At 45.4% G+C, this 17,971-nt stretch overlaps 1 protein-coding gene across 1 annotated transcript in view; it reads left to right on the forward strand.

Moving 5' to 3' along the window:
* Positions 1-131: 131 nt before the first annotated feature.
* The window catches only part of pgcp (Plasma glutamate carboxypeptidase), a 33,288-nt gene continuing 15,448 nt past the window's right edge, over positions 132-17,971 (forward strand). The window contains exons 1-4 of the mRNA NM_001140442.1: positions 132-237; positions 730-1,168; positions 1,965-2,172; positions 2,483-2,690. Coding sequence (NP_001133914.1) covers positions 730-1,168; positions 1,965-2,172; positions 2,483-2,690 — 855 coding nt within the window. The 5' untranslated portion in view covers positions 132-237. The remainder of the gene's footprint in view (positions 238-729; positions 1,169-1,964; positions 2,173-2,482; positions 2,691-17,971) is intronic.

Genomic DNA, 17,971 nt, shown 5'->3' on the forward strand with positions numbered 1-17,971 from the left:
AATTAGAGCAGACGAAGTTTTTTTTTTTTTTTTTTTTACAATTTAGTAAAGAAAACACAGCAAAATGGAACTGTCAACGAAATTGAAAACGCATGGCTGTCCCTACTGAATTGCCGTAGTCATTCAAATATCACGGAAGTTATTTTGAAATTGATAAATAGCTAGAAGGAATAACATATATTGTGAATTATTCCATCTGTGAAAACGATCAGCAATTTACCAACTAACTAGAGGAAGGTTTGTTCTTTTTTGTGTCCTAATTTAAAAGTCCTTTCATGTTTCGCTAGTTAGGAATCACAACGACTGACATAACGTTAGCTATACGGATGCTTGTGGCTTGCTTCCTTGTTTTGCTATGCATTTCACTGCGTCAATTAGCCGACTAAACTCTATGACTGGTGTGGACCGACGTCACATTTGTTTTAATAAAAAAAAGAATGATTTGAGCACCCAAAGAATAGCCTGCAAGTACACGGAACAATGTCTCTGAAATCTGTAGTTATTGAAAAAATGAGTTACGTCGGAGCTCCAGTCCGCCCATACTTGTCTCCGCTATACCTCAATACGTTTCTGTTCACAGTAATGAAGTAAACACTGGCACGTGTAGCGTGCTGTCATATTTTAAGCAAATTAGGGAAATGTAGTGCAGTCTGTGCATTAGCGTAAATAGCCTGTTGTCACGAGGAAAGTATTTGTAAATAACCTTAATATGTTCTTGTCTGCCTCCAGATGCAGGGCCGGCAGATAAAACGATGTGGCCTTTTCTCACTGACTCTTTTGGCCACATTTCTCCATTGTAGCTGTTTGCCACACAGTACTGGTGGAAAGCCATTTCCAGAGACCGCTAAAGAAATTGCCAGCTATACAAAGGTAGCCAAGAGCATCATAGACTTGGCTGTGTATGGTAAAGCCCAGAACCGCTCCTATGAGAGACTGGCAGACTTCACAGATACAATAGGGAACCGTGTCAGTGGCTCTAAGAACCTGGACCTGGCTATCAACTACATGTTCAGTGCCCTGAGGAAGGATGGGCTGGAGAACGTACATCTAGAACCAGTGAAGATCCCACACTGGGTCAGGGGAGAGGAGAGCGCCATGATGCTACAGCCCCGGAACCACACCATGGCCATCCTTGGACTGGGCAGCAGTGTGGCTACACCCCAAGGAGGTAGGCCTATGGGCAATTCCACAGGAATGAAATTACCCACGTTATTTTTCAATTAAAAATGTTGTACCAAGCAAAAACCATTGATTTCAAAGTTTAACAAACCATAGAACTCTATACACAAGGACTACTTTGAGCAATTTCCACTGAACATTTTACAAAAATTAATTTACAGGAAGAACTGTGCAGATACAAAGTTTGGTAACAGAATAAAACTGAGGGAGATTTTGACTAATTCTGTTACCAAACTTTGCATCTGTTTTCCAGTAAGCGTTATTTTTTTGTATTTTTACTGTGTGAATTGTTCAATGTAGTCATTGTGCATAGAGTTGTATGGTTTGTTAAACTTTTAAATCAATGGTTTTGGAGTCTCAGCGTAATTCCTTTACTGTGGAACTGCCCCTATGTTCTGTAGCGATGAGTTGTATCACTCAAGCCTAGACAATGCTGATGGTGTTGCCAATATTTACTAGGCCCCAACTCAAGCCAAGGTGTAGATATTTAGATGAATCTTCGACTGGTGCACGGATGTATTTTTATATAACCTTTATTTAACCAGGCAAGTCAGTTAAGAACAAATTCTTATTTACAATGACGGCCTACCCCTGGCCAAACCCGAATGACGCTGGGCCAATTGTGCGCTGCCCTATGGGACTCCCAATCACGGCCGGTTGTGATACAGCCTGGATTTGAACTAGGGTGTCTGTAGTGACGCCTCAAGCACTGAGATGCAGTACCGTAGACCGTTGCGCCACGCATGTCACTTTTTTTGTTGCTTTCGGTCTCCTCTTCGGTTCAGGCATTGAAGCAGAGGTGTTGGTGGTGGAGTCTTTTGAGGAGCTGAAAAAAAGGCAGAAGGAAGCCATTGGGAAGATCGTGGTGTATAACCAGCCCTTTGTCAGCTATGAGGAGACTGTGCAGTACAGGGAGATTGGGGCATCCAAGGCAGCTGAAGTAGGAGCTGTGGCTACTCTCATCCGGTCCATCACACCCTTCTCCATCAACAGGTACTGGATGGGTCACAATGATCCAATGTATCCCTTCCCGTATAATGCCAATTAGTTGAATGCTTTACTAAGGCTGGGACTGCATGTTGCCATCTCTCTTCCTGTCTAGTCTGACTGGATGTCATTTTTGTCCCACATTTCTAGCTATTTGTGTATTCCATATACTTGTATTCCTCTAGTACACCTTTTTATATTGTTTTAAATTGACTTTTTGAAAGTGTGTTATCATAAGTCATTTATGGGAATCCAAAAGTAGTACAGTGCCCTATTTCTGCAGATAATTTCTAACATGGGTCTCTCTGTGTTGCAGTCCTCACACAGGCTGGCAGGACTACCAGGAGGGAGTGCAGAAGATCCCTACCGCCTGTATCACAGTGGAAGACGCCATGATGATGGCCAGGATGGCTAAGCGAGGCCAGAGAATTGTGGTCCGACTCACCATGAACGCCCAGACCTTCCCTGACGCTGACTCCTTCAACACTGTGGCTGAGATCATTGGAAGCGAGCACCCAGAACAGGTAAGCTACGAGAAATGTCCCATTGGGTCTAAACCATTTGTATAAATTGCTACCCCCTTCCTAGGCTACCTGGGGCAGCAGGTTAGAGCGTTGGACTAGTAACCGAAAGGTTGCAAGATCGAATCCCCAAGCTGGCAAGGTAAAAAAATCTGTCGTTCTGCCCCTGAACAAGGCAGTTAACCCACTGTTCCTAGGCCGTCCCTTAACTGGCTTGCCTAGTTAAATAAAGGTAAAATAATAATAATTATACAAATGTTTATTTGATCCGTGAAATTTACATTTACATTTAAGTCATTTAGCAGACGCTCTTATCCAGAGCGACTTACAAATTGGTGCATTCACCTTATGATATCCAGTGGAACAACCACTTTACAATAGTGCATCTAAATCTTTTAAGGGGGGGGTTAGAAGGATTACTTTATCCTATCCCAGGTATTCCTTAAAGAGGTGGGGTTTCAGGTGTCTACGGAAGGTGGTGATTGACTCCGCTGTCCTGGCGTCGTGAGGGAGCTTGTTCCACCATTGGGGTGCCAGAGCAGCGAACAGTTTTGACTGGGCTGAGCGGGAACTGTGCTTCCGCAGAGGTAGGGGGGCCAGCAGGCCAGAGGTGGATGAACGCAGTGCCCTTGTTTGGGTGTAGGGCCTGATCAGAGCCTGAAGGTACGGAGGTGCCGTTCCCCTGACAGCTCTGTAGGCAAGCACCATGGTCTTGTAGCAGATGCGAGCTTCAACTGGAAGCCAGTGGAGTGTGCGGAGGAGTGGGGTGACGTGAGAGAACTTGGGAAGGTTGAACACCAGACGGGTTGCGGCGTTCTGGATGAGTTGTAGGGGTTTAATGGCACAGGCAGGGAGCCCCGCCAACAGGGAGTTGCAGTAATCCAGATGGGTGATGACAAGTGCCTGGATTAGGACCTGCACCGCTTCCTGTGTAAGACAGGGTCGTACTCTGCGAATGTTGTATAGCATGAACCTACAGGATCGGGTCACCGCCTTGATGTTAGCGGAGAACGACAGGGTGTTGTCCAGGGTCACGCCAAGGCTCTTAGCACTCTGGTAGGAGGACACAATGGAGTTGTCCACCGTGATGACGAGATCATGGAAAGGGCAGTCCTTCCCCAGGAGGAAGAGCAGCTCCGTCTTGCCGAGGTTCAGCTTGAGGTGGTGATCCGTCATCCACACTGATATGTCTGCCAGACATGCAGAGATACGATTCGCCACCTGGTTATCAGAAGGGGGAAAGGAGAAGATTAATTGTGTGTCATCTGCGTAGCAATGATAGGAGAGACCATGTGAGGATATGACAGAGCCAAGTGACTTGGTGTATAGCGAGAATAGGAGAGGGCCTAGAACTGAGCCCTGGGGGACACCAGTGGTGAGAGCACGTGGTGCGGAGACGGATTCTTGCCACGCCACCTGGTAGGAGCGACCTGTCAGGTAGGACGCAATCCAAGAGTGAGCCGCGCCGACGATACCCAACTCGGAGAGGGTGGAGAGGAGGATCTGATGGTTCACAGTATCAAAGGCAGCAGATAGGTCTAGAAGGATGAGAGCAGAGGAGAGAGAGTTAGCTTTAGCAGTGCGGAGAGCCTCCGTGACACAGAGAAGAGCAGTCTCAGTTGAATGACCAGCATTGAAACCTGACTGATTTGGATCAAGAAGGTCATTCTGAGAGAGATAGCAGGAGAGCTGGCCAAGGACAGCACGTTCAAGAGTTTTGGAGAGAAAAGGAAGAAGGGATACTGGTCTGTAGTTGTTGACATCGGAGGGATCTAGTGTAGGTTTTTTGAGAAGGGGTGCAACTCTCGCTCTCTTGAAGACGGAAGGGAAGGGTTGTACCCATCAATTGTCCCATTACTACTAGTTTGATGGTTGTACCCATCAATTGTCCCACTACTACTACTACTACTACTACCACTATTATTACTACTACTACTACTACTACTACTACTACTACTACTACTAGTTGGATGGTTGTACCCATCAATTGTCCCATTACTACTAGTTTGATGGTTGTACCCATCAATTGTCCTACTACTACTACTATTACTACTACTACTAGTTGGATGGTTGTACCCATCAATTGTCCCATTACTACTACTAGTTGGATGGTTGTACCCATCAATTGTCCCATTAAGAATCACCCATATTAGCAATCTTATTTAATTTAGAACATTTTAAAATGTACTAAAAGGGCCTCCCGAGTGGTGAGCGGTCTAAGGCGCTGCAGTGCTTGAGGCGTCACAACAGACCCGGGTTCGATCCCAGGCTGTGTCACAACCATCCGTGACTGGGATGCCCATAGGGCGGTGCACAATTGGCCCAATGTCGTCTGGGTTAGGGGGAGGATTTGGCCCGGGGGGGCTTTACTTGGCCCATCGCGCTCTAGCAACTCCTTGTGGCGGGCCGAGCTCCTGCAGGCTGACCTCGGTTGTCAGTTGAACGGTGTTTCTTCCAACACATTGGTGCAGTTGGCTTCCGAGTTAAGATGCGTGGTCTAGCAGGTCATGTTTCGGAGAACACATGACTCGACCTTCGCCTCTCCTGAGCCCGTTGGGGATTTGAAGCGTTGAGACAAGATAAAAAAAAGAGTAAATTATTATTAAAGTGTGTACTAACAGCATGGGGCTGCTTTTTGCTCTATGTGAAGCATTCCAATCCTCTCCCATTTTGCCATTTGTCACATCTGTTTCTCTTGTACATCCAGTCCAACAAATCCATAGACTAGGCATCACTTTCCCCCAACAGATGCACTGAGGTATGACCAGGACTAGGGTATTCTGTCAGAGGTAGGGAGGGAGCGGGTGACTAATTTCACATAGGTTTGACACATGCTCTGTGTGTGCTGTAAGGTCAGCGTGAAGGCCTGAATCTCCTCTCCCCTGGGAGCCAATTAGAAGGCAGGGACGGCAATGGGATGTCAGTCAGAGGAGGATCATTCTGTAAGGTTCTGTCCAGTTACACAGCATTTGTCCGAGCACACTGTGAGCCGTGTCCATGGAGTTTCTCATTAGTCATGACCGGACACTGCTTGTGTCGCTAATGTCACCTTATTCCCTATATAGTACACTACCGTTGACCAGGGTCCCTAGGGCTCTGATCAAAAGAGGTGCACTATGTAGGGAACGGGGTGCCATTTGGGATGAGATTATTGCCTGGACGAGGGCTCTTTGCGGAGATTTGCCATTTCATCCTGTCTCTGCTATAGCTAACGGTCTTCTGTCTATCTAAGCTTCTGATCTGTTAGCAAGAGAGCTATGAATTTGTTCCAGGAGGATGTTTCTTTGTTTGATTTGACAAGGAGATTTGTCACATTCTGACAGTTTTGTCAGCATTAATCTATTCTGAAATGAGTACGACACCTAAGGGGATCCCTCATTGCATCTCATGTTCCCATTATTCAATCCCCTCAGATCTACAGGAGTGAGTAGGGGATGTACTAGGGGTTGATTTAGGAGTTTAGCACTAGCATCCCACAACACTTCTATAGCAGATTCAGCCCTCTGAGACTATTCTGTAGTCACTAGCATCCATTTACATTACATTTTAGTCATTTAGCAGACGCTCTTATCCAGAGCGACTTACAGTAGTGAATGCATACATTTCATACATTTTATTTCATGCATAATTTTTTTTTGTACTGGCCCCCCGTGGGAATCGAACCCACAACCCTGGCGTTGCACACACCATGCTGGCATTGCAAACACCATGCTCTACCAACTGAGCCACAGGGAAGACCAACACTTCTATAGCAGATCCAGCCCTCTGAGACTATTCTGTAGTCACTAGCATCCCTCAACACTTCTATTGCAGATCCAGCCCTGTGAGCCTATTCTGTAGTCACTAGCATCCCTCAACACTTCTATAACAGATCCAGCCCTCTGAGACTTTCGGTAGTGCCATGCCCTGTCAGTAATGCTTTTCTTCGGTGCTCTCTCTGATTTAAAGGGGTTGGGTTAAATGCGGAAGACACATTTCAGTTGAAGGCATTCCGTTGTACAACTGACTAGGTCTCCCCCTTTCCCCCTTTCCTCTGTTTGAACTGGGTCCCAGATTGCGTAAGGAGGAAGGAACGTAGCTGTAGCTCTCTCTGCTGACGTAAGAGACTCCTTGTCTTTAGTCTGCCTTTTCTGGGTTGTCATCTCTACAGAGGAAAAACACAACTGGGATCCCTAGGAAACACTGACACTATGGAACGTCATTCTGTGTAATAAACCTCACTTCCTATTATTCTGAACTTTTGACTAGGCCAATATAACTTTTTTATTTTATTTCACCTTTATTTAACCAGGTAGGCAAGTTGAGAACAAGTTCTCATTTACAATTGCGACCTGGCCAAGATAAGCATAGCAGTTGACACATACAACAACACAGAGTTACACATGGAGTAAAACAAACATACAGTCAATAATATAGTACAAACATAAGTCTATATACAATGTGAGCAAATGAGGTGAGATAAGGGAGGTAAAGGCAAAAAAAGGCCATGGTGGCAAAGTAAATACAATATAGCAAGTAAAACACTGGAATGGTAGATTTCCAGTGGAAGAAAGTGCAAAGTAGAAATATAAATAATGGGGTGCAAAGGAGCAAAATAAAATAAATACAGTAGGGGAAGAGGGTAGTTGTATGGGCTAAATTATAGATGGGCTATGTACAGGTGCAGTGATCTGTGAGCTGCTCTGACAGCTGGTGCTTAAAGCTAGTGAGGGAGATAAGTGTTTCCAGTTTTAGAGATTTTTGTAGTTCGTTCCAGTCATTGGCAGCAGAGAACTGGAAGGAGAGATGGCCAAAGGAGGAATTGGCTTTGGGGGTGACCAGAGAGATATACCTGCTGGAGCGCGTGCTACGCTTGACTACATGAGGGAAACGGTATTGTCTCTGTTCTCCGCTCTACTACAGGTCTTGTGCTGACGCATCATTCTGTTCTGAAGAAGATAGCATCTCTGTATGGAAGGTGACTCATTTAGCGACCTCAAAAACAGCTTTTACTTTTCTCTGGAAAGTCCCTAAGCCAAGCATTCCAGTACCACGTTAATTGATTGAAACATTGTGACAGTAATCTTAGTATGAGTCACAGTGTCAGTACGCTGAGTGTGGGTGTTTTTTACTGTCTTTAGCTGCTGTGTGTCAGATGTCAATGATGCGTTAGCACAGCAGTGTGAGTCACTGTCCTGACTCCGAGTCATCCAGTCATGGGGCAGGGAGGAGCACTCCAATCATGTGTTACTTGGTAATTGATGTCATCAACGAAAGATTCTAAAGAAGAGACCGTTCTGTTCTCTTAAAACAATTCAGAGTTCTGACCTACATTGCCTAATAAGTAAGTAGCCTTGCATGAGCCTTGGCTTTTGAGAGTCGTAACGGCTCATAGGAGCAGGAGCCTATCTCCTGTTTCTGTAGTGAGGCAGCTTGATGTACCAGTACACCTCCTGGACAGGACACTAGTCTAGCGCAGGGCCGAACCACCAATCTATCTCCTTAATGCTGAGTGCCAAGGAGAGATGCATTGGGTCCCAGTCTTTGTTATGACTCGGTGGGGGATGGAACTCCCAACCTTTTAATCTCAGGGCGGACACTCTAACCACTGAGTGGGTAAAAATCAATAAGTCTTAACATTGACTTCTCAAGTCATCTTATGTAGTTTACATGGAAGCTTAGATGTCAAGGTAGAGCCCTCGAAAGGTCTTATGTAGTTTACATGGAAGCTTAAATGAGCGTTTTCAAGGTGGAGCCCTCAAAAGGTCTTATGTAGTTTACATGGAAGCTGAGTTGTCAAGGTGGAGCCCTCAAAAGGTCTTATGTAGTTTACATGGAAGCTTAAATGAGCGTTGTCAAGGTGGAGCCCTCAAAAGGTCTTATGTAGTTTACATGGAAGCTGAGTTGTCAAGGTGGAGCCCTCAAAAGGTCTTATGTAGTTTACATGGAAGCTTAAATGAGCGTTGTCAAGGTGGAGCCCTCAAAAGGTCTTATGTAGTTTACATGGAAGCTGAGTTGTCAAGGTGGAGCCCTCAAAAGGTCTTATGTAGTTTACATGGAAGCTTAAATGAGCGTTGTCAAGGTGGAGCCCTCAAAAGGTCTTATGTAGCGTCTCCTCTCCCGACGAAGAGGAATAGAAACCTGTCTATGGTAGGGAGGGAGGGACACACTGTCCTCCAAAATATATTTGCTTTGGTTTGGGAGAACGTGCCCATTCTGTCCTGTAGTGTAAGTTGCATAACCTGTGTGAACTTTGCTGTTGACTGTGATTTGGTCTGTTCCATCATCAACAGTCTGTTTGATAGTTCCCTATATGGATATAACCTAGAATATGTAGGAAGGGCTAGTACAGATCTTGGGCTCTAGTGGTATTGCAGTGGAGGGCTTTATAATGGAGACATGTATAAGGGAATTGTAGGCTTTGACTTTATTCCAGGAAAATCTGAGGCCTGTATAACATAACTTTTACCCATTCCTAATGCATGTGCAGACCCTCACGCACTTCAACCACACTTGTCTGGTCCACTTTACTTATTTGAGCCCACATGGCAGTCAAATGTGTTACTGAAGTAGTTAGCCTACATGGGTCTTTACAAGGTTAAAGAAGGATTCAGTCTGACTTTTCACTGTGTGCTGATAGTGATGGTGAGGACTGAGGATGTTCCTTCCCTCATTGTTCCACTACTCACGTCCCACAGACATGTGAGGTGACAGACGGACGCCTTCCTTCGTCTGCTGTAATTACAGAGGGAGAGGGACGTTCTCCTCCTCCGCAGTCTCTACCGACTCCACTGCCATGTTTAATCTGGCGGAGTTATCAGCTCTAGCTAGCTAAGCCCAGAGCAGAGCCAGAAGCCCGGTGGATATACCTTCCTTGGCTCGAGGGGAGAGCTAGGCAGTCGGCTGCAGGCGAGACTCGTCTACAAGTGTCAGGTTATCACAGAGAAGTCTTGGGTATATCCTGAGGAGATTGCTACTGAATCCCCATACACTCCATTCATCTCCTTCTGCCAGAAGCACTTTGCAGAAGGACAAGTAAAGGCCAATGACAGTTTAAAGCAATCAAATTGTAACTCATAAGATACGTTCACCTTACTGAGTCTTATCAGTAATAGATGTACGTGACTTAACTTTTGTTCCTTCAGTTTGATTTTTCTCAGACAGGCTGCTGTTCTTCAAGCCCATTTCCTCTGGAGTCTTTGAAGCAGGGGTTTCTGGGTCAGAGGAGTGGCTGTGCTGTAATGATGCGTGATGCCCATTACAATGCCACACACAGACTACACTAAAGCCCCTCTCCCTCCTTTTTCCTGCTTCCAGCCTCTCCCTTCCAGCCTCTCCCTTCCAGCCTCCCCCTTCCTCCCTTCCAGCCTCTCCCTTCCAGCCTCTCCCTTCCTCCCTTCCAGCCTCTCCCTTCCAGCCTCTCCCTTCCAGCCTCTCCCTTCCAGCCTCTCCCTTCCAGACCCCCCCCACCCCCGGTTCAACAAGACATGTAAATCTGTTCAGGTAGTAACTCCCTATTTCATACAAATGTCTCCCTGCTGAACACTGCTCTGATCGCAGCCCTGCTCTCTCTCTCTCAACCCTACACACCAAGAACCCTGTATTCTCTTTACGGTGTTTGATGCTAAATGGGACTGAGCTTAACTTAACTCCCCTCCTACAGACGCTCAAGGACAGTCAGATTCTGCGTTATCTCCAATGCTTTAGAGATGCTTTTAAATTTCTAACAAATAAAGCAAATGCGGCCGTGTCAGCGTAATTTCATGGAGAGAAAGTTTAAAAGCAGAGAGAAAAGCCAGAGCTCAAAAAAATAACTAAATGGAGAGCTTCTGCCAGACTGGAAAGCTCCATTCTGTTTTTTAAGACTGTCTTATAAAATCATTTTTTCCCCCCGTTTTGGTTATTGTGGTCAGTTTTATTGAGGTTACGTCTAAGCATAATAGGTCACAGAATGAGCTTGATCCTTTGTTCTGAACACCTGCCACATCTGTGCTTAGGTTCAGTGACCACACCTGGTCCGCTCATAGTTGGCTCCTCGCCCCACAGACACACGCTATCCATGAAGTGAATAGCTCCCCTTTGCTAAAATGATTTATGCAGTGTTGCTAACTGTAGGCTATAAACATGCCTCATTCATTTGTCCTGATGTGGAGGCTACAGTGCTGTATGCAGGGTATGGCTGGGACTAGAAGTTGTTCTATCTATTCCCAGTTTATGTAGCCTATTCGGATTCAGGAAGTAAACTTCAATAACAATTAAATATGTGGAAAACTGCATTTATTTTCAATGACTTCTCAATAAACTGAGTAGAAGCTATTTATTTCCAAATTTTTTTCTCAATTTTTGAATTTTAAATTAAAAATCACTTTCTGAATTGACTGCCTTCATTTTCAATTGATCCCAGCACTGCTATTCACTTGCTCAGTCATTTGTCTTCTGACAAAATAGCCTTCAGAATGGTCTGTGTTGTGATTTCATCTGTCACTCAGGCGTTTCATGGACTCTTTTGTCCCGGCAGAACAAATTGATCCTCGGCTTCTCTCTCTCCTCAGAGGCAGCAGTAGTTTGACTGGCACCACATTCAGACCAGAGTACAATTACCAGGATATATCAAGGCAATTATCTTCTCACTGACAGCTAAATTAAAGCTTTAGAGTTAGACATTTAGCTGTTCTCTTTGCTGAGAATATATAATTATTCCATATACATGTTGGCCTAATGTAATTATGTAACAAAACATATCATGCATAGGCTATATTCTATTAAAACTAGATCCACTTTCCCTATATGGCCCAATGTGCTACATTAACAGAATACCAGGTATTATTTGTCATGTAATGATTTTTTTCTCTAATAATAATAGTTGGCTGTGGCACACAGTATGGGACCTGTAGTAGAGATAATAGTAGGGAGGGTACCTCCATTTGTTGGCTAGGCTACATAGAAATGGAATCACTAGAATGGGAAGAGGTTCTGTGTCCGTTCTAATGATTCCATTTCTTTGGTAGGCTACTGTCCTCTGGGACTCGCCCTGTCATAACCCTTCAATAACTCCACTCTGTTGAACAGCATCTGTCCTGTCATAACCTGTCATTAACTCCCCTGTCGTGAACATCTTCTGCCCTGTCATAACCTGTCATTAATTCCACTGTGTTGAACAGCCTCTGTCCTGTCATAACCCCTCATTAACTCCACTGTGTTGAACAGCTGTCATAACCCCTCATTAACTCCACCGTGTTGAACAGCCTCTGTCCTGTCATAACCCCTCATTAACTCCACTGTGTTGAACAGCTGTCATAACCCCTCATTAACTCCACTGTGTTGAACAGCCTCTGCCCTGTCGTAACCTGTCATTAACTCCACTGTGTTGAACAGCCTCTGTCCTGTCATAACCCCTCATTAACTCCACTGTGTTGAACAGCTGTCATAACCCCTCATTAACTCCGCTGTGTTGAACAGCCTCTGCCCTGTCATAACCTGTCATTAACTCCACTGTGTTGAACAGCCTCTGTCCTGTCATAACCCCTTATTAACTCCACTGTGTTGAACAGCTGTCTTAACCCCTCATTAACTCCACCGTGTTGAACAGCCTCTGTCCTGTCATAACCCCTCATTAACTCCACTGTGTTGAACAGCTGTCATAACCCCTCATTAACTCCACTGTGTTGAACAGCCTCTGCCCTGTCATTAACTCCACTGTGTTGAACATCTTCTGTCCTGTCATTAACTCCACTGTGTTGAACATCTTCTGTCCTGTCATTAACTCCACTGTGTTGAACAGCCTCTGCCTATCAATAATAGCCTTGATACTTTACTAGAAACTGCACAACTAGCGAGAATTGAGAGGCCACTTGTCTTTCAGAAAGGACAGACATGCCTCCTTGGGGGGTGTTTATGGATTCTAGGGACTTGTTCCAAAAGGTCATACCCTGCCCATCTGACACACTATTCATTGCATGCTCCATCACATTTTTCTATGACCCTGGGTGTGCTTTCTACCTGCCTGTGGTATCCCTCCTCTCCTAGACATCCTAGTAACTGTAGATCTGTCCCTCGCTGCTGCCATCCGGGGTTTGTTCTGTTCTTGATGGTGAGTTTCCCTCCTTAATGGTCTCATAATCCCTATGTAGTGTACTACTATGTGCCCTGGTCTAAAGTAGTGCAGTACATAGGGAAATGGGGTGTTATTTGGGCCGCAACCTGCATGTCCCAGCCACATAGAGCAGAGGTACGCCACTCGTTCATCTTGATCAATGAGCTGCATAGAGGGGTGGTTTCAATGAGCTGCAGAGAGGGGTGGTTTCAATGAGCTGCAGAGAGCGGTGGTTTCAGTGAGCCGCAGAGAGCGGTGGTTTCAGTGAGCCGCAGAGATGGGTGGTTTCAGTGAGCCGCAGAGAGGGGTGGTTTCAGTGAGCCGCAGATAGGGGTGGTTTCAGTGAGCCGCAGATAGGGGTGGTTTCAGTGAGCCGCAGATAGGGGTGGTTTCAGTGAGCCGCAGATAGGGGTGGTTTCAGTGAGCCGCACATAGGGGTGGTTTCAGTGAGCCGCACATAGGGGTGGTTTCAGTGAGCCGCAGAGAGGGGTGGTTCCAGTGAGCCGCAGAGAGGGGTGGTTCCAGTGAGCCGCAGAGAGGGGTGGTTCCAGTGAGCCGCAGAGAGGGGTGGTTCCAGTGAGCCGCAGAGAGGGGTGGTTCCAGTGAGCCGCAGAGAGGGGTGGTTCCAGTGAGCCGCAGAGAGGGGTGGTTCCAGTGAGCCGCAGAGAGGGGTGGTTCCAGTGAGCCGCAGAGAGGGGTGGTTCCAGTGAGCCGCAGAGAGGGGTGGTTCCAGTGAGCCGCAGAGAGGGGTGGTTCCAGTGAGCCGCAGAGAGGGGTGGTTCCAGTGAGCCGCAGAGAGGGGTGGTTCCAGTGAGCCGCAGAGAGGGGTGGTTTCCCACCGTGCATACTGCCATTTTATTTCTCCATCTTCATGGCTGCTGAGCCCAGACGCAGCACAGCCCCTCAGCATCACTATCCTCTCTTGTCCTTCAAGCCTATTTAGGTGCATCATGTGTTGGACGACTGGGTCTCGTCCCGAGGCCCGGTTCTCTGGTTTTAAATATTGATGTCTTTCTTACAGTTGAAAGAGGTTGTAACCCCCATGGGTGGGTTTAGCTGAGGTTGTAACCCCCATGGGTGGGTTTAGCTGAGGTTGTAACCCCCATGGGTGGGTTTAGCTGAGGTTGTAACCCCCATGGGTGGGTTTAGCAGAGGTTGTTGCTGGCTGCTGATTTATGAGTCAGAGCCAGCTGGGGGAAACCATGGTTTATACTCTTCTCTCTCTGCATATTCATCAGTCACGTGATGGTTAGATTCCTGCATGAACCCATTCAACTAGCAGTTCAGAGGAGGAATGGACTTAGATGGATGTACAATGTGTATAAGTGTCTATAGGGTATGCCAAAACATTCAAGAGATGCTCAAAGTTGACTTATTTTGCAGACCCCACCATACCATGAGACCTCCGTGTCTTCATCATTGGAAAAGATAAACGGTTGAGATTTAAAAGCCTTACAAACAAGGTTGTCAAACTATTTTGTCCAAGTTGGTTTGAGTGAGAAAGACACTGAGAAGAACCAATCAGTAAAAAAGCACATCCCCTTCATTTGTCAAAGCATTGTGCTGCCAACATCAAAATAGCCTTTCCAGACTCTTAAGACAGGAGGACTTTGAGTTTGGTGTCAGCCACACTAAGAATGACCCTCTGGATTTGCCTGGACTTTGGTGTTGGCCAATCTATATGCCAGCAAGCTATGTGCTTTAGCTGACATGGGTCTCTCTCCAGAGATGAGCAAATATTCACTGTCGGCTCTGAGTCGGCCTAGTCAGGTCCATGGAATGTGTTTTGCGTAACTCCAGGGAACATATTTTTTATGAGCAAACATAACCTTGGGGCTGGGTCTGCATCACAAATGGCACCCTATTCCCTTTTATAGTGCACTACTTTTGACCAGGGCCAATAGAGATCTGGTCAAAAGTAGTGCACTATTTGGTGAATAGAGTGCTATTTGGGATTCAGCCTGGCTATTTCCTGAATGGGGTCAAGAGGACCCTCTTCAATTATCAGTCAGCCTATTGGCTACCATTCTCTGTAGACAATGACACAGTGGTCACATCTATCAACTGTTGCTGTAAAAGTGATAAAAGCAAGTGCTGCCTGTTTCCTTGTGGTATGCTGAATTGGTGTATAAATTCCTTGTCTAGGCATTTGGAGGTTCATAATAATAACAATTTAATTTGGATATTGAGTTGTACCACGTGGTATGAATGTGGGGAAATGGAAAAGCATTTGTTGTAGAATAAAAATGGAGCCCATGATGTGTCTCTCCATTGTCTCCATGATGTGCCCTGCCTGTGTTGGGCTGTCACCCATCAGCAGGCTGCAGATGCCCAGCGTCAAACCGACACAATGTGCAGCTGCATCACTACTGTGGGGGGGAAATCGTATTCACTGCCTGTCAGTTCCTGGGGGCCGCAACAAATAAAATGCTTACCAAACATAATGTAAATCACATTGCTACAAATAGATAAGGATGGAGATGGAAACCGAGATCTACCCTCAGTATTTTATTTCAGTCTAAAGCTAATACTGGAAAGAGAATGCATCTGTAATGAATTGTAGTAATCTGTTCAAGGTCTGTCAACCTTTATTCTCCGTGTTGTATTATTTTTATTATCAGAGGGCAAGAGAAGGAGACTGTGAAATCTCCTGATTTACTGTGTGGATACTATCTATTTTTAACCTGTTTATTTAACCTAAAACGTTCTTATCTAGCTCTGTTTGTTTATTTAACCTAAAACGTTATTCGCTGTAGTTGTCACACACTCTCCACATGCGCTGCTGCTACTGTTTCTTATCTATCCTGATTGCCTAGTCAGTTTTACCCCTGCCTACATATACATATTACCTGTACTACCTGGTACCCCTGCACATTGACTTGTATACAGCCTCCTTACTGTTATTTATTGCATTACTATTTTCTATTTTTATTCACACATTTTCTTGCTTTTTAACTCTTCATTTTGTGGAAAAAGCTTGTAAGTAAGCATTTGATGGCGGATCTACACCTGTTGTATCCGGAGCATGTCACAAATGCACGTATTTGATTTGTCCAAAAGGCCAGGGTGTGATGTGATTTATTGATGTTTGGAAGCGTGGAATGTTGTACAGTGCTGTAGTTCCATGTGGTCTACAATACGTACAGCTTGTTTATAATTGGGGAAACTCCTGCACTGTTCCAGGAAATGACAGGATTTATCAGAAGTGAGCCTGTGTGTCTGTCTGGGGGAGTATTTATGTACCCTTCCAGTCACATGACATGCCAACGTCTTGTCAATTGACCAATATTAGAAAGCAATCGGTCTCTGGAGTTACCAACATTAAAGAGGCCTATATGGAACTTTGCCTTTTATCTTATTGGACAAAGGGGCACTCCTGTCAACATCATGACTAAAAGCATAGCGTTTGCAACTGGCAACTACATTTCCATAGTGCGTCTTCAACCAAGCTGTGTTCAACTTTGAAAAAGACTAAAGTTTTGGTTGCAGCAGCAGTCCTCAAGCACTGTAATGACTTGGCTTGCACGTCTGTTTTACACTAAACAACTAATAGAACCTCATTTATGGCTCAACTGAGCTGATCAGGCCATTTTGTTGTGTTGAACAAGAGGTGGCCTGTCTGTCCAAATCATTTGGATCTTATAGCAGAAGTTAGGCTAATCTCCCTCACTGCTCGTACTACCTGAACTATGCACCATCTGGAGTACTGGATGTTGAACCATGGCAGAGACGTTATACTAGTGATTAAAACCCCTGCCTTATTCTCATTAGTGGTATTGAAGTATTAAACTGGAAGTGAAGTGCTAGCGTGACCCCATAATGTATTTCACAGGCTCAACTCACACTCAATTATCCCTTGTGAACCTATGGCTTGTTCTCATCAAAGCATCGAGAAATGTGTTACAAAAAGTCTGATTTGACTTTATATTCAGGATGGCTGTTTATGACCCGAGAATATCTTTGGCTATATATGCAAAAATGGTTATACCAATCACAGATTGACCCTGTTATTTAATCCCATGATTCTGTACCGCTCTACTGTGCCAGTGATGCATTTATATCCAGTGACTTCGGAAAGTATTCAGACCCCTTTACTTTTTCCACATTTTGTTAAGTTACAGCCTTATTCTAAAATGGATTAAATCGTTTTTTTCCCCCTCATCAATCTACACACAATACCCCATAATGACAGGTCTCTCCAGAGATGTTCGATCGGGTTCAAGTCCGGGCACTGCCTGAGCCACTCAAGGACATTCAAAGACTTGTCCTTGAAGCCACTCCTGTGTTGTCTTGGCTGTTTGCTTAGGGTCGTTGTCCTATTGGAAGGTGAACCTTTGGCTCAGTCTGAGGTCCTGAGAACTCTGGACCAGGTTTTCATCAAGGATCTCTCTGTACTTTGCTCCGTTAATCTTTCCCTCGATCCTGACTAGTCTCCCAGTCCCTGTAGTTCTGTCCTTGAGCTGTTCTTTTCTATTGATGATCTGTATTATGTTTTGTGTGGACCCCAGGAAGAGTAGCTGCTGCTTTTGCAACAGCTAATGGGGATCCTAATAAAAAACTAAACCTGCCACTGAATAACATCCCCACAGCATGATGCTGCCACCACCATGCTTCATCGTCCAAAGCGTTCAATCTTGGTTTCATCAGACCAGATAATCTTGTTTCTCATGGTTTGAGAGTCCTTTAGGTGCCTTTTGGCAAACTCTAAGCCTGGCTGTTGTGCCTTTTACTGGAGTGGCTTCCGTCTGACCACTCTACCATAAAGGCCTGATTGGTAGAGTGCTGTGGAGATTGTTCCAGAAGGACAACCATTTACATTTTACATTTACATTTAAGTCATTTAGCAGACGCTCTTATCCAGAGCGACTTACAAATTGGTGCATTCACCTTATGATATCCAGTGGAACAACCACTTTACAATAGTGCATCTAAATATTTTTTTTGGGGGGGGATTAGAAGGATTACTTTATCCTATCCTAGGTATTCCTTAAAGAGGTGGGGTTTCAGGTGTCTCTGGAAGGTGGTGATTGACTCCGCTGTCCTGGCGTCGTGAGGGAGCTTGTTCCACCATAGGGGTGCCAGAGCAGTGAACAGTTTGGACTGGGCTGAGCGGGAACTGTGCTTCCTCAGAAATAGGGGGGCCAGCAGGCCAGCGGTGGATGAGCGCAGTGCCCTCGTTTGGGAGTAGGGACTGATCAGAGCCTGAAGGTAC

This window comes from Salmo salar, chromosome ssa02 (genome assembly GCF_905237065.1).
Source record: "Salmo salar chromosome ssa02, Ssal_v3.1, whole genome shotgun sequence".
Lineage (NCBI taxonomy): Eukaryota > Metazoa > Chordata > Actinopteri > Salmoniformes > Salmonidae > Salmo > Salmo salar.